Genomic DNA, 16,822 nt, shown 5'->3' with positions numbered 1-16,822 from the left:
GGAAGCCCAATACAAAAAAACATTTAGCTTAGAAAAAAGGTGAAGCAAGTATGACTTTCAAACAAATAAAACCTGATTATTTTTAAACCATAGATATGACTACAGTAGCATATGATTCTTCATCAACAAATGATAGAAGATTTTTTATTTCTTTTCTTCCTTCCAGCTAAAAACCTAGGACCAGCTTCGGAATTTATTACCAATTCTAGAAAAATTAAATAGTTTTTGATTACTATTTCTGAGATGCTGAATATCTCATTCTGTAATTATCATCATTTTAAATATAATCATTTTAAAATATGAAAAATCCAAATTCAAACCGGGGAAGTGGTAGAGTTCTCTGTAATACGCAAACTTCTGCAGGAAATTCAGTACTAATAATTGAAGCAAGTTTGATTTATTACCAATACTTACCAGCTGTTTTTCCAGGTAGATTGACCAAACCACAGCATAATGACCCACTGTGAGTATAATGAACAAGAGTAATGCCAGCTCAGCATTGCTCATTTTTCTCACCCGCCTGTAGTAGAACACAGGCTGTCGCCAATCTGGTAGTCCATTGATCAGAATATCATCATACCTACAGTAGCAAATATAACAGGCTTTCATGGAGAGCTAAAAATGAAATAAGCCAAACCACACAATTATAAAACAAAAGATAATCCACAGAGTGCTTGAATAATACACACATGAAAGATCACTTAGTAATTTTTTTTTTTTGAGAGAAATGCCTTGTTTTGTCAGCAGATAGGCTTGCCTGTGGAAATAGACTCCAGAACCAAACGCTGGGGCATTGGGGGGGGAAAAAAAATTAAATTGTTCCTGCAACACTCACCCCCCTCCCACTCCAAGTTCATTCACTTTTAAAGTAAGAGACTTCCAGAAATGTCGATGTGTTCTAAGTGCTCAGTAATCAGTGGGCAGGTCTCCATGATCAAAGTAAATAACCCACTAACAACTAAAGAGGTAGCAAGAACATCTCCAACACTAGAAACCCTTTTCTCTTTTACAAATTTAAAGAACAAGTCCTGGGGGAAGGGGAGAGGTATCTCTGCTTTTTGTTTTTGTCCTTTAGTACCACAAAATCCATTAGGTAACAACATGCCAGACTTATCATCTCTTCTTTTTAAGATAAGAGTTTAAGTTAGAGGCTTGAAATTGATGTCTGAAAACAAAGTTCACCAGTTTTTGATTTTCTATTTGAAACACTGTCTTCAAAATCAATCTATTTTAAAACTGTTTCATTACTAACAGTACTAATTGTACAGAAACTACTTTAAGACAATCCCTTTTCCTTCACACAAATATCTTGAAATATCTTAGTATGTCTGAGGTATTCTATTTAAGTATTTGATCAATTTAAAAATAAACCACAGACATGCAAACCAGATATTTTAAAATTAACTTTTCAGAGTAAAGTTTCAAACAAAAATCTCTACAGTAAACTCAAAAACCTGTACGTTCAAGATGCACAACCTGTTAATCTTAAATTGAACACAACTCATTACATATTCTGATCACACCATTTCCAGAATTAAATCTGCACTGAAAGGCCTAATTTGGTGCAACACATTGACCAAAATATTTTAATTAAAAATATTCTGAGTTAGTCGCAGGCCTAATTACAGGAATAGAAATAGGGCCTATATTGTCATGCAGGTCAGTAGAACTCAGTAGTAGGTTTTTCTCAAGTAAATTGACCAATCCAGGAATAATAGCGCAGCTGCTAAACTGCCAGTCTTGACATGTAAATCAATTTAAATGCAACAACTGCACTAGCTACTTTGATAGTTATTAAATTGATACCTTGGAGATGTACTAAAAAAAAAAATTTCCACAAGCAAATTCATTTTAAGCAGAAAAAGGAGCAGTGGTTTTCAATTAAAAAATATACCTTAATATAGTGCATATCTGAAAAGCTGACTTCTGATAAAACATTTGTTAAAGTTGACACCATTATTTCTGCATAAAAGATTTAACATGCTAGGATTCTGCTGTGTTCTGAATGATACCAGAAGTAAAATTCATATTGCAAAATTCTATCTTCTATTACAGCTATGAGAATACTAATGTTAACATCTATTACTGTAAAATTTGAACTAGCAACTTTTTTCCTTTCCCAGTAAGTCAGAACAAATTAATTACTGGTACTTTAATACAAACTCTGTTCAGAAAAAATCACTTAAGATGTTATTTTAAAATTAAAACTTCTACTTAACTTTTGTTTAAGAAATAAGTAGAGTTTTAGACTTTAAAAATAAGAAGATATTTACAAGATTTTAGTGATAATAGAAGAGAGTATTTTAGAAACAGAGTGAGTTTTAAAATAAATTAGGTTGATAACAAGGTTTTACTTTTATGTGAGATGTTCTTCCTTTGAAATCTTCAGAGAAATACATGTAGAATCTAAATTAACACTAACATACATTTATTAAGTAGTTGCCTTCTTATATACTAAGGGTTGTTAATTGATGTCCTGAAAAAGTGGCTACTGATTAAACAAACTCCATATATGCTGATGGTAACAATATAGAAATATGTAAACCAAGATTTCAAACTCACATTTGGCAACTGTGTTCTATTATAAATAATCCGTTAAGAAAAAATAAGTTAAGACAGCAGAGCCTCTTGCATTAAGTGCTTTAAACAGCACTCGGTATTTACTAGGCTGTGTCCGCTGTTCTGAACAACAGTCTCCAAGGATTAAGTCTCAGAATCAATGCTCTATTGATTTTACTATCAATGAGCATTATGGCTCACACGACTGGCCATTTTATGGGAAGATAGCTTCTATTATAACCCACTTTTTAGAATATATACTGTTAAAAGATAAATCACTGCTTTCAATAGTAATTAAGCTCTGTATTTAAAAAATAAAGATATCAATGATTTTTACGTTTTCAACTGGAAAATGATCCTACAGGAAACTCAGAAGCTTCCATAATTTTTAAATCTTGATTTTCAAATTTAGAATGTGATTTAATTAAAAGCAAGTTTCTCATTAAAGAATTCCTGTATAGACACTTATATTAACTATGAAAGACAGTTAATCCGTGTGCATCTAGCACTACATTTGAAATTTAATTACAAAGCATTCTTTCGGCAACCTATATTAATTGTAACTCTATGTAAGAAAAAAAACCAAGCTGAAAAGAAAAGATACATCTGCAGGGTTTTTTCCACGAACATATGCACACAGAATACAGCAAATTTTTCACATATGAGTATGCCTACCAGTCATCTCTGAAATGTAGCAGTCAACAAGCTGCAAAACCCTTCTCTTGTACAGTACAGAAACAGAAAGCCAAAAACATTCCCCATTTAAAACTATGTTGAATATTTATTTTAAAACTCAGCAGTCTATAAAGGACTTGGTAGTCCTGTACCAGAAGTAACAAATTGCAAGATTATTAACATTTCTTTTTTTCTGTAAAGTTTCATAAAATAGTTTTTAGAGTTCTCTGTGAATCAATTACATTGCAAGTAAAAAATCCATTAACTGTAGTAACTAATTACAGTATCATCAATCTTAATATAATTATAATTTACTTTTCCCTTTAAGAGAGCCACTGCATTTCATATTTCAAATAATTTCAGAGATCTGATATAGTTTATATACTATAACCTGGAATTAATAAAGACTATTCTGAACTATGGAAAGATTGCACTGGTGGTTTTTATTCTGGGGAGCCTATTTTCCTCAAGCTGTCAAAGACATCCAGCACAACATCAGCCAGAACAATTTATGCCTCAGAATACAGACATTTAATTATTAATGAGAACTAAGATAGACATCTTTCTTACTCTACACAAGTGTATTTTGATGCCTTTGCAAATGTTTCCTGTAATCAAGCCAACGTTGTTACAGAGGATAGGCCTGGTAGGTAAAAAAAGCTCCTTAAAAAGGTAACAAACAATGAAATTAAGATCTAAGATTTTTTTTTTGTCTAATTACAATTAACAGAAGTGCATAAAACTATTTTTTCATAAACTAAGATAATCAAAGGCTAATAAAATTTATCACCATCAAATTGATTTACCAATAAATGCCCTAAAGGTGAAGTGTATTTCAAGAAACGTACCTATCTTGACATACCCTAAAGATAACATTTTCTGTAGAATTTTACACTGGAGTGTGTACACAAAACATATAATATTGCGTTCTGCTGCAATATTTTAATTGTTTAATTTAATGTTAAACAGTGCTACATTAAATGATGCTGCATGTATGTTTATTGTCAGAATATTTGAATGTTTTGATCATGTATCACGCAAAAGTGTGTAAGAGAGAAGTACTAACATGGTAATATTACTGTATTATGTAATACTAGGAATGATACCCGTATACTTCACAAGCAACTATATAACTCTAAAAAAGCAAACCACATTTTAAAGCCCAGTACTATCATTGTCAGTAGAGGAACCATAATATTTTAAGAAAGGTTTTTGCCATCAGATGAAGTAAAAATTCACTGATAAATAAGAAAACACAAAGGTTTTACAAAATTAATTACATATAGCTGGCCAACAGATCTGCCTTTTTAAAACACTGTTTCTGTACTCACACAAACAAACACCACCTCTGACATTCACCAAGAATGACATTCACGGAGAAGGGGTTTTATTATTTCAAAATGAGTTCATCACTCTCTTGTACAGTGCAGGGCCTTATTCCTGCCTTTGCTGGCTCCACTCTCTGTACACCTGGAATGATGCAGGATTACATCACTTTTGAGACAAACAGTTAGAGGCAGCTGACTTCACTGACTGCATTGAAGCAGACGCCTGCAGCTCGCTCTTCTCTTAGCAGTGTAAACCCTTGCCCCAAACCATTTAGGTGTCCAATTGTGAAGGGATTCCCAGCTCAACTGCCAGTATAAGGCTTCAGCAGAGTTTCTGCCCACTGCAGGGGCATGACAGTAGACTTTGAGCCTATTCCACTATATCCATCACCTCACACAATTCAAAGCCAAATACCAACATTTAAAGTAGAAAGATTCCACAAAGTAGTAACTCCCACCTTTTCCTTTGCTGTACAGTTGCAAGTAAGCCTCGACTTACCTTACAACAGAAGAACAGGGGGAGCAGCTCCTATCACACTTACTAAGGACTTGTATTAGAGACATGCTACAACAACACCTTACAGGAGACACAACAGGCCACCCTCTGTTTACTGAGATATTATCATTAGACTGTGTAATAAACCTGATCAATACAGGGCTTCTCAAAGCAATGAGACCATATAGCTCTGCTGTACAGGTTATTTCTAAACTGTGCATATTATTTCCAGAAAATTCTCTGAGAGTAAACACTGTTTAATCCACTACAGTTCTATTTATTCAACTATAAAATCAGTATCAACCATACATGTACATTGTGCAAGAAAAATGTGACATTGTCTATGTACAAAGTAAGTTAGTGACAATTAAATCAATCTAAGATAGAACAATCTACTGCTGCTTTAACTTCTCATCTGTAATCACTGATGCGCTAATTAACAGTCTTTGATTAAGTTAGTCACATTTGAAATGTATGCAAAGCTTAAACCATAATTTTTGCAAGCTACTGCATCACAGTTTCATGCAAAAAGCTTCTATTTCAGCTGCAAGGAAATCCCTACAAGTTCCATGACAGAACTAAGTTCCAGAAAGGCAACACCCTGAAGTGTATGAAAACAATGCTGTAAACAAAAGTTGGGAAGATCTGGGGGATAACTCACTTTAAGTGGCCTGAAATCATTTAGCTAACATTTTTTTAAACTTTTGTTAAGTGTAACTTCACAATGAAATTCTCCTTAGTCGGATGAAATAAAAAACCCCACAAGTTTCCAAAAGTGCTTCTATGAAGCACATTTTCATGACACTTGAAGAGGGGATTATCAAAAAAGTAGATAATCTGTACTATAAACGCTGAACTCCTGCCAAGACATCTACAAAACCAAAATCCCTTCAAGAAATGTCTCATAAAACCCCGTTTAAAGACTTGTAAGCTGAAAGATGATCTACTAAAACACCAACTCAAAAGCAAAAGCCTTTCAGTGTCTCAGTTTTTCTGATAATCATTGGTTGAAATTCCTTTGCTTAAAAAAAGAAAAAAAGTTCAAAATAATCTTCCAGAAAGCAGGTTAGCCCCAGGTTTCCAGTTCTTTATGCTACCCCTTCAGGTACTGCTGGAACTGCTCCTGAAGCAGCAAGGACAACTAGCACTTATTAAAAATATATACTCTGTATATCAAAGTTTGCACTATTAGAGATAATACATTTTAAAGAAAAAGAACCCCTACGAACTAAGCAACAGAAAACAATGTTGAAGACAACATACAGTGGAAATAATCCCTAAATATCATGTAACAAGCCTTTTACTGATACAGGGAGGTATGACTGACATTTGAATAAGTGGCCAATGTTTTTTTAGCAGTTTTTAAAATTGACAACTGAGCAAAAAAGCTTATATAATTGTTAAGTATTTTTAAAAATTGCTCGAAATAACAGCTAGCTTTCAAAGTTCTTTCAAGTACTAGTTTTAAAGGAGAAAAAACAGTATGTCATGCAAAAATACCACCTTGCCCTTTAAGCCACATACAATCTTTAATTAAACAATTACATAGGATATACTAACTTAGATTATGCAAAAACCTAAAGTGTTACAACTATGTCAAATAGGGCTTGAATATAGCACAGGTACAAATGCTTTATTTAAAAACCTGTGCAATTTAACTCACCTCTGCCTCCTTTCTTCATCCTTTAAAACCTCATAGATGGCCACCAACTAAAACAAACAAAAAACCAAAAAAGAAAACATAGAAAGATTTTACTTTATGATTGAATTTATAAATTTTGAACAGTAGTATAATGTTTACATTTGCCAACAAATAACCTTCGCTAGTTTTCACTTTCCCTACACCACCAAGTAGCAAACCCAGAGTGCAAATGAAACAGTAATATATTCACTTACAAAGTGTCATCAGACACAAACAAGCAACTCTTACACAAGACTTTCTTCCCATCCTCAGATCCATCAAACTGAGTCTTGTCTCACACCTTAAGAGTAGGTATCCCTTGTTTCATCCTGAAGATCTTACTAAAATTAAGTAGGCTGTATTTAGCCCAAAGTACATTTTTAAAGGTAGAGTTAATTACAAAGTCATGTTATTTCACTCTATAAATATACAAAAATAACTAAAATTAATTCTTTTCATTAAATTATGCCTACCTAGGACTTGTGTTGAGAACTGATCAGCAATTTTCCCCACTGCTTTTGAAAGTACAAAACAATTTTTCCTCCTAAGAGTATAAGTATTATGTTCAAATTATTTCTAATATACAGGTAAATACTAAATACAAGTTATTCAACAAATTAATTCCAAAAAAGTGGACTTGGTTTTAGTATAGCTACATCAGCAAAAATGTAATTCAATGTTTAACTTACTAATTTCAAAGGTATACCACTGTTCTTACTAAAAAAACATCCACATAAAAATTCCAGTTTCCCCTAAAACTTTTATTGCCACATATTGCACTTACTTGCCTAAACTGTGTTTCTGCATTTTCGTCTTTATTCTTGTCTGGGTGTAAAATTAGAGAAAGCTTTCGATATGCTTTCCGAATGTCTGCAGATGAAGCATCCTGAAAAAAAGGAAAGCAAAGCAAGCTGTGAGAAACCCATTCCCTGAACTTTTTTAAGATGTGAAGACAGCCAACCAAGTGTAGGAACTAAGGCAACATAATCTGAGACATCAAACAACCAAATCTGAAACCAGCCCAGCCTAAATGACTGAGCAGCCATTCAGTCCAAATCATCTTTCATCTTAATTCCTTTCATTACCATACATCCATTACAACGACATTTGCCAATACTTCCAAACACTTTCTTGCTTAAAACCTAACGTGGGCACCTTCTGCACCATTTCAAAGTTCAACTGAAAACTGAAAATTATTGCATCTGCATATCTTTAAGACAGACACAATTTCAGCAAATTATCATGCTCAATTTCCCAAACTCAGGACTTGATAGGAACTCTTCCCTTATTAATATTTACACGCAATTCACTCCTAATAGGACTTCCATTCAACTTCAGCTTCACCATGCCTGAAGAATTGTATTTTCTAAAGTAGCTTCAAATTGCAGTCTTGGAGCTATATAGTGTAGCACTGACATCAATCTATACCTTAAGCATTATAAGAACTGCACACATTTTGGGAGAAAAAATAAAACTCAAAACACAAAACGATGTACCAACTAAGCTGCACAAATGCAAATTTCTGAATTAATGACTGCTATATTTAGTACATGCTGTAAAGATATCCAGAAATGAAGATATCAAGAGTTGTATTCTATGTCATATAGGTGTTATCCTCACCAGAAGATCCACAAAGTATAACATTTAAACAGAACTACTTGTATTTTATTGCTAAGATGTCCAAGGCAACATTTTAGAAATCAACTGTTTATCTCACCATTTTTATTTCTTGATTTTATATATATTGTTCTTAAGTATACTCTCTCTCTCAAAATTACAGTGAAAATAGGGATTAAAAACCCAGACCTGAATTAGCCTGGAACAGAGTGAAACAAGATAATAATTAATGCAATACTGTAATTAGTCTGTCAGGCCTTTTATTACAAATAATTATTTTAATTTTAAAATTTTCCGTTTTATAACATAAGGCTATTAAAATGCTGCATACAAGTTTGAGCCCAGAGTGAATAACAGAGAAAGACTGAATGAGGGGAAGGAGAAAAGCAGGCGAAAATGCAGAATTTGAGAAAATTCAGCACTGAAACTTTATTTTAAGGAAGTTGGTTATTTTCCCCTAATACAAGACCAAAATTTCCATAGTCTCTTATCTGCCAAAGGAAGATGTTTCTATTACTGAAAGATTTCTCCTGAAAAGACCACATACAAATTTTTAAATTTTTCCGTTTTCAACAGCTACTTCTAAGGCATGTGCATGCCGAAGCAGAATTCCTCTGCTTAAACAGCAGCTTGCTTCCAGCTTGATTACTGCCAATGAGTTGTTTCATACTGCCATTGTTTTATAGGTTATTTTTAACTCTCAGCTAAGGGGAAGGAAAAGACAATGACTAAATATCTATTCTAAGCTCAAAGAAACATTAAATCATTGAGACGTAAACTTAATAGAATTATATGAAATACATGTGAAAATGAGACGTAAAAATATCTCTTTAAAATTAGGGATTGAGATCATGACAACCTTGACAAATGAGTAACTCCAGATTTGTATTTTGGCTAAACTACCACTTATTCCTTCTCCACCATACATTTAGATTTGCTTGGTATTATTTTTGGAGCACTCATGGTTAATAGTTAAAAACATGATAAAAGCATATTAAAGAGCTGTTCTAGAGTGTTCTTCCAATTACTTCAAACAACAAACAAGCAAAAAAAAGTTTGTGTTTTCAGTTGTATCTGAAGAATTGAAACTTTAGTTTTATTGGGGAGCAGCAAGATTATTTGTGTAAGAGATTAGGATGAAAGGCAGTTTATCTTTTCAATGCTTAAGCACAGCAAAAAATCCCTAGATCACTCTGAAATAATAAAGTTGCTTAAATATTTATGTTGTTTCACCTTGAGGAGTTGAAATAAAAATGTATACATTTATAAAACCAGATTGTTCATCTTAGTTACCAGAAATAATTGCAGAGATTGTTTTGTTTCCCCTCATCTACCAACCCAGTCAGCCACTTTATAAACAACACAGGCTTGTCTTCAAACAAAATATAATTATTTAAATACTACTATAGCCTCTAAAAGGTTGAAGAGGGTATTATAATATCAACAAATAATTAATTAATGGGATATTACTGTCAATTATTTCATTACAATTGGCACATATCAATTTCTAAAGCAGTAAGTCTGCCTGCTAACCCATTCTCCACAATACCACCAAACAAAACACAGGGAACATTGTATATTCCAAACATTTTGCCAATTAATGCTACCTAGGGGTAGTGTTAGGCATCTTCAGGCAACGTTCCAGATCCTCTAGGACTGCCCTGAACAAAAGCTGTTGGTTTTTGAGAAAAGACTCTCATCTCTAGAGAACTTTCTACCAGTATATGACTCTAAATAAACTATAAAGAATTATTATTTTCCAACCAATAAAGAAATACCTCCCACACCGATGTCAGCTGTTCTAAGAGACCTGACTTCTGGCCACCTTCTTAACATTTCCATAAAAGTTAAGGCTTTTAAACACAGAGTTAAGAGTCAGTGTTTTCTGTAGACTAAGACATTACTTTACATACTACAGCAGGGCCTAGAGTAAGCCATGAACACACTAAGGCTTTGTTTGTTTTAAAGAAACAACATGTTGGATTGCTTTGTCTACAGTTTAGAAATCTTCATCTCAATTACATCTAAGGAGGGAAAAATAAAACCTGTATAGGCATCTCAGTTAACAGCAGAAGGAGCTGGTACTGTTAGACAGCAAGTCCATTCACTGATTTCTCCAGTACTGTTTCAGGTTGGCAGGTTTTGCCATCAATTATGGCAAATAAGCTTGTCACACTGTCACCCTCATGTGGATACAAACATCATGAGTATCACCCTATTTCCTGATAACTATCCTTCCAAAGCAATACTGTCCCATCATACTTCCAAGGTTGAACATCTCTTTGTATTGTGCAAGAATTAGTCCTCAGAAATACAAAACCACACGTCTACACTTAGGTAGGCCACAGTCTGGCTTCTTATGCATGGAAATATGCAAATATTCATTTTTTAGTTCCTAACACTTCATCAAACAATCAGAGTCCATGTGTCTAGTTACATGACCTCTAGGCAGAAGCTAGAAGTTCAATCTTGTACATTTTTTTTATAATCTCTTATATTTCAAGTAAGTATTTTAGCATAGAAACAAAATTACCATTTGAAGGAATCAACAGAATGTCAAAAGTTAAGCACATTTTTTAAGGTTCTCTGTAGGACTCTCATATTTTTATCTAAAGAGCAATACATGTCAGAGTTAAAGAGTGGGATAGAAGAGGAAACATTCTTCTCCCTATTTATGACGTACTTTTGGCAGCTTGTTGAATTCTGACAATGAAAAACACATTACTAAATTTTATTTTACTCAGCATCATTTCTGTATTCTCCAGTATTACCAAGGAAAGTTCTCTCATACTACAAATACGTAAGTAGGAACACAGAAAGAAATTTTTCACAACAACAACAACAACAACAACAACAACAAAAAGCACTTTTGCCTTCCATTCTTTTAAAATTAAATTCCTGCTCAAGATGCACAAAGTTTTAAATCTGGTTGCCTCCTCTGCCTCTAGAAATGCAGACTACCACAGAGTTCACGTCCACCTTTACAATAAATTGAATAACTGGTGTAGTACACAGTACAAGTATATTACTCCATTGCCTTCTATTCCTAATGTAACTATGATTACTAATGAAGCTAAAAAAAACCCCCTCATTGTGGTCCCAAGACAATTCTTGGTGAACACATAACATATCAGATATTGCCATAGGCAAACAGTGATTAGGTCAAGGGGAAAAAAATAATCAATGTCTACATAGTTTTCACTTACCAACATACACAATTCAAAACCTAAATTGTTCCCTTGAGTGCAATGCAGTTATACAACAAGACGTAGTTACTTACAATTTAGCAACTGCTTCTAACACAGTAAATGTGCTCAATTCATCTTGGGTTTTAAATATGCCTGCCAATATCTTCAAATAGGTGGCAGGATCTTTATTAGCAATGGGAAGGCACATGGTCCAGGAACCAACTATGCAGATAGAAATCACATTTCTATTCACTTGCAGTTTGTCCAATCACTAGTTAATGGGTGAAAGGCAAATGACATCAATATATCTATTTCACTGCAGTGCTGCTGAATGACTGTGTAGAATTTTCCACTGCCATGTTACTGAAGCTATATGGCAAAAAGTGACAATTGTATAGAGCACCAGATGACTGTATTTCAAGTCTGAACTTGTAAGTAACCTCAGTGCAGGCAAGACTTCATGAGGCCTTTTTTAGCCTTCCCAAACTATAAATCAAACTTATGAAACTCCTGCGTTTGGATTTTTTTTAAATTCTAGAGCAATTCAAATATATAGGGTTTCTTTGATAAAAATATTTCAGTTAGCACTTCTCTGTAGAAGAGGGGGTATAAGTCACTACTTTCCTTCTGGTGAGCATCAGGCATACAAGCTGAAGCAGAATGGTACAGAAAAAGAAACAAAGTAAGCTTTGTAAATTCACAATCACTTGGTTTTTTACTGCGATTTGAAACTGCAGGATGTACAGCCTGTTCTACAAAATTCATAAACAAGCAGGTGCAGATAACTGGACAGAAGCTACAATCATCTATTAAATGTTGCATCAACACTGATACTTTCTACTTGTTTGTCTTCATGTGAAGTCCACAGAAAACTAATATCTAAGTGTCAGAGAACAAACAAGTGTGACTGTAGGTCAACAATTAAATATCCACTGTCCTCATTCCTTAAGCAGCATCAAGGAACTCAGGGTGATCGCCTCCTTAGTGTCTCATCATATGGAGACCGAACAGTGACGGCTGTGACTCCACAACCCCTCTCTAGGTAACTCTTAGGATGGAAACCATATAGATGTGACCCTTCTTCCAGTTCTTTACCCCCTCTTTGGTTTAGCACAGGCTGACATAGACTCCCTCAATACCACTCCCAGATGTACTTCACACATACTGCAACCTGGTCATAATTTAAGCTCCTGTGACCAGATTAGTTCCAAGAAGTACACCTGAATTTGCCAAGTCTGCGTGTGGAAAAACATTTATGAGGGAAATAGAATCTTGTAGAAAATTCCAGAGGTGGGGAGGACCTGCTGGCAATCCTGAAGAATATAACTCTAGGAAAGGAAACAAGTGTCTCCCAGAAGACCAAGCATTATCTGTGAACTTTCATCGTTAATAGATACCAGCTGAGTTTTGGCTTAAATTTCTCGCTGCATAACCTTTGTTCAATTACCCTTTATTTTTACTGAACTTCTTTCTAAGACACTCATCTTTTCCAAGGATGTAAAATGAGTTAAACTCAAATTTGTTGGTTGTCTACAGATGAATGCTCCAAGCACACGCAGGCAAGAGGAGAGATCTGCTCTGCTGCAAACCCAGCCATGTGTCTCACAACATTCCACTGATTTAAACTGAATGACAGCACAGCAGGGAAATACATAGGAACTAAAAATAATGCTAAAAAGGTGTTTTAATGCTTTTTTATGCTGCTAAGTTTTAAAGCAATTCATGAAATGAAAATGAATACAAACCAGCACAATGTATTCCTGTAAGCTTCTGATAACTGGCACAATCCCTTCACTGGCATGTTTGTTTCCAGGGGAGTGTGTCAAATGAAAGAAGACTCTGTTTTCAGCCTAGCATGCCAAATGAACGACAATTCTGCTGCCTCATGCTTGAGAAACCAAAAAAAGTATTCTCCTCAGCATATGTGCACAATTATATAGGCTTAGGTTTTCTTGACCAATTTGAACAACAGCATTTATATGTAATTTTTTTTTCTTCCTTTCAACTATTTTACCTTCTGCATTTTTTCAAAAACTGATTACTTGTGAAAAATTAGATTGTCCAAGAGAACTGTGCCATGTAGAACCATAAGTTTATATCTTAACATAAACTTTGTCTCTGAGATGCAGAGAACACTCAGCAACTCTCAACGTTTTTAGAATTACTCTTCAAATTCACAATGGATAGAAGCTACCAAATAACAACTGAGGATATTACTCAAGAACAATAATGACTAATTAAAAGTTTTGCCTAGTGCTGTATTTTATTTCCATTTAGTTTTCTATAAGGAAGGAATTAGTAGATATTCTTTACTTACTTCACATGCTTCTCCAGGAACACTATTGCATATTTATTTTTATTCTATTTGATATATTACATTTATTGTTTACATAATTACATGTGTTACAGATTTTTATAATATAGATAGTTGTATATATTTATATATGTGTGTGCATATACCTTATAGGCCAAAGAAAGTTGTTTCTCGTGACTTCTCTTAAAAACCTGTCTATTACATCTGAGATTTCCAGCCTAATTCCTAATCCTGCAACATTTTCAGAGGAACTAATTTGCTACAAAGAAAGACTACTGCTTTTGCAGCCCAGGTTGGCAGGGAAAGTAAAATGTGGTGTCTCCTGCAGTGCGTTTCTTGCTCAATACCTTTGGTCTCAAGACAGCACAGCCCCTTGATTGACAAGAGGTGACACCATACTCAAGGACAGCTGCATGCAGTCCACATTCACCACTGTGGAGCATGAGTATAAGGCAGCAGAGGTTTTGGGGTGTTGCATCTGACAAGCTCCAGCCCTTCTCATGACGTAATGCCAAAAATATGCTGCTATTTGACTGTTTATATAGTTTTCTTGCTACATTTCTGCTTCAGTATGTTTCCAACTTCTTTTCTTAGGGTAAGGAATTAAAAGAAAATTAGAAAATCAGCAAGGCTACATCCATACCAGACCTTTACATCTCCCTCCTTTTGCTCTTCCTGTTCTCATTACACCCTTCCACCAGAACTGACTTTAATGACCCATACACTCTGACAGACTTAGACATCTTTCTAAAAAACTGCTTCCCTGATCCCAGTTCAAGTGTAATTTTTTGGAGGGATATTTCTAACAACTACAGACTTAGGTCTTAACAAAAACTAAATACCTATGCTAAAAAGTAAAATATAAATTAATAATCCCCCTAAAATTGCTTGAGCTTCTAATTACTGTATTTCTGTGGCATCTAAACAGTTACTGTCACTTCTGTGACTACAACTTTAATTGCTAAGACTTTTCATATTTTTGAAAGGTGTTTATTACCTTCCTTCTGGTGGCCAAAAAATGAAGAAAGGGCATTTGAGAGACAGGATATAGGAGGTATGACTGAAAACATTATAAAGCCATACAAGAAGCCAACAGAGCACAACTACCTTCAACACAGAAGTTTTCAAAAACCTACCCATTATCCTAGGCATCAACAATATTTACAAGGTGAATAATCCCCACAGGCATTAATTTCCAGAATAAACATTAACTATTTATTAGCAACTTCCTCAGCCCTATCAGCAGTGAAGGACACTGACTTATATGCCCATACACCGAGACACATCCATCACATATATTTTCATATATATACACACTAGTTTCAAAACAGGTGTGAACAACCTTACCTCCCCAGCAGTCCTTAATGTTTATACAATGCTTTAATTTGTATTTGTAATTGTTGCTCAACTTAATGAAATGTTTTGAGAACACAGTTACATAAGCTCAGAAAGAATACTGTGACCATTTTTGTATACTGACTTTAGTAATGCTTTTAAAGTACAACCTTTTTTTAAAACAAATGACAAAAGCATGGATATCATAAAGTTTCTCTTGCAAGTGCAAAACAAAATGGAAAGAAAATAAATCATACCTTGAATAGTTAAACGCTCTAGAAGTCAAAAATGAAAAGATGTATCAAACAGGATTTTATTAACTCTGTCCCAAGTCCACACTCAGTATTTTAACTAACTAGAATTACAGAATCATGATTAATCAGGTAGTTAACACTAACCTGAAAAACCTACATGATGCAGTCAAAGAGAACCAGAATATTAAAAGATCTGGACAAAATGGAGAATTGCTGTAAAAAAAGATTACATTTCCTAAGTGAAAGACTAATGGTCTACATCTGGGCAGAATTCATCAACTACAAAAACATAGGATAGAAAAAAGCAGTTAGGCAGAAATGATCAGTAAATCACAAGCTGAGCATGAGTCAGAGGCATGATGCTGCCTTTCTGTGCAGCATAGCACTGTGACATGAGCAGTATGGCAACAAGCAGCCATGCCATGTCACGCATCAATTGTAAGACCTCAGCAGATTGCTGCATCCAGTTCAAAGAATACAATTAAAGACAGCCAGGAACACGTTCAGATGATAAACAAAAAAATCTTACTAATAAGAGGTCTAGAAGAATAGAACAGTGACTTGTTCAGAGAAACCAAAAGAACAAGAGTAACTTAAGCCTACAGAAAAGGCAGCTGACACAAGGAAATAACATTTTTAAATATGCAAAAGGTAGCTTTAAAGGAAAAGTTTAATTATTGCTGTGTCTGATCTACCTGCAGCTGAGCACTATCAGTCAGCTGGCAGCATAGGAAGATTCAAGTTAGGTACCAGGAAAACATCCCATAAGCATCACTAGCATATCACTGGAACAGACTGCTGAAGTCTCTTTTACAAGCAAGTCTTGCATACATTTACCAGGCGGGACTTAGATTTAACCAGCTCTGTCACAGCAGGGTACAGTAGGTCACTAACAGCCTTATATTTTAGAATTTAAATATCCTTTTGATGATCAATTTAATAATTACTCTGAAAATATTCTAACTGGATTTACTGCATCTGTTTATGTAGTTTAAACAGTCCTAGCTGAAAGACAGTATTCTTGTCACACTGAAGATGACAGATGTTCATGCCGGAAGAGTCCATGAGATTTTCACAAAACCTAAAAGGGCTTCGAAAGGAGTGGCAAATAAAAAGGGGTGGAAAGCAGGAAACACTTCTTTGCTAAGAAAACCCATGGGATCCCACTCCATAACTTGCACCACTAGGCTTATTTTTCCTATTACACAGCAGCTGCTTCGAACTAAGAAAGTCATCCTGCAGTAGATGATCACGAGTAAGGCATCCATATAATCTGAGTTTAGAATACCTCTCCATCCATTACCAGTTTTAACCTTGAAAGATGGTAATACAGAACAGATATTATAAGCAAGGTTCCTTGACAATGTCAGATGAG

At 34.5% G+C, this 16,822-nt stretch overlaps 1 protein-coding gene across 1 annotated transcript in view; it reads right to left on the bottom strand.

Annotated features, from left to right (window-relative positions):
- Window positions 1-16,822, bottom strand: part of DNAJC1 (DnaJ heat shock protein family (Hsp40) member C1) — a 108,968-nt gene that overhangs the window by 63,897 nt on the left and 28,249 nt on the right. Inside the window, exons 2-4 of the mRNA XM_048295310.1 lie at window positions 7,524-7,625; window positions 6,722-6,768; window positions 415-580 (exon numbers count right to left, since the gene is read on the bottom strand). Coding sequence (XP_048151267.1) covers window positions 415-580; window positions 6,722-6,768; window positions 7,524-7,625 — 315 coding nt within the window. The remainder of the gene's footprint in view (window positions 1-414; window positions 581-6,721; window positions 6,769-7,523; window positions 7,626-16,822) is intronic.

The sequence above is a fragment of the Corvus hawaiiensis genome, chromosome 1, assembly GCF_020740725.1.
Source record: "Corvus hawaiiensis isolate bCorHaw1 chromosome 1, bCorHaw1.pri.cur, whole genome shotgun sequence".
Lineage (NCBI taxonomy): Eukaryota > Metazoa > Chordata > Aves > Passeriformes > Corvidae > Corvus > Corvus hawaiiensis.
The sequence above is the reverse complement of the archived record's forward strand: the minus strand, read 5'-3'. Positions and strand labels throughout refer to the sequence as shown.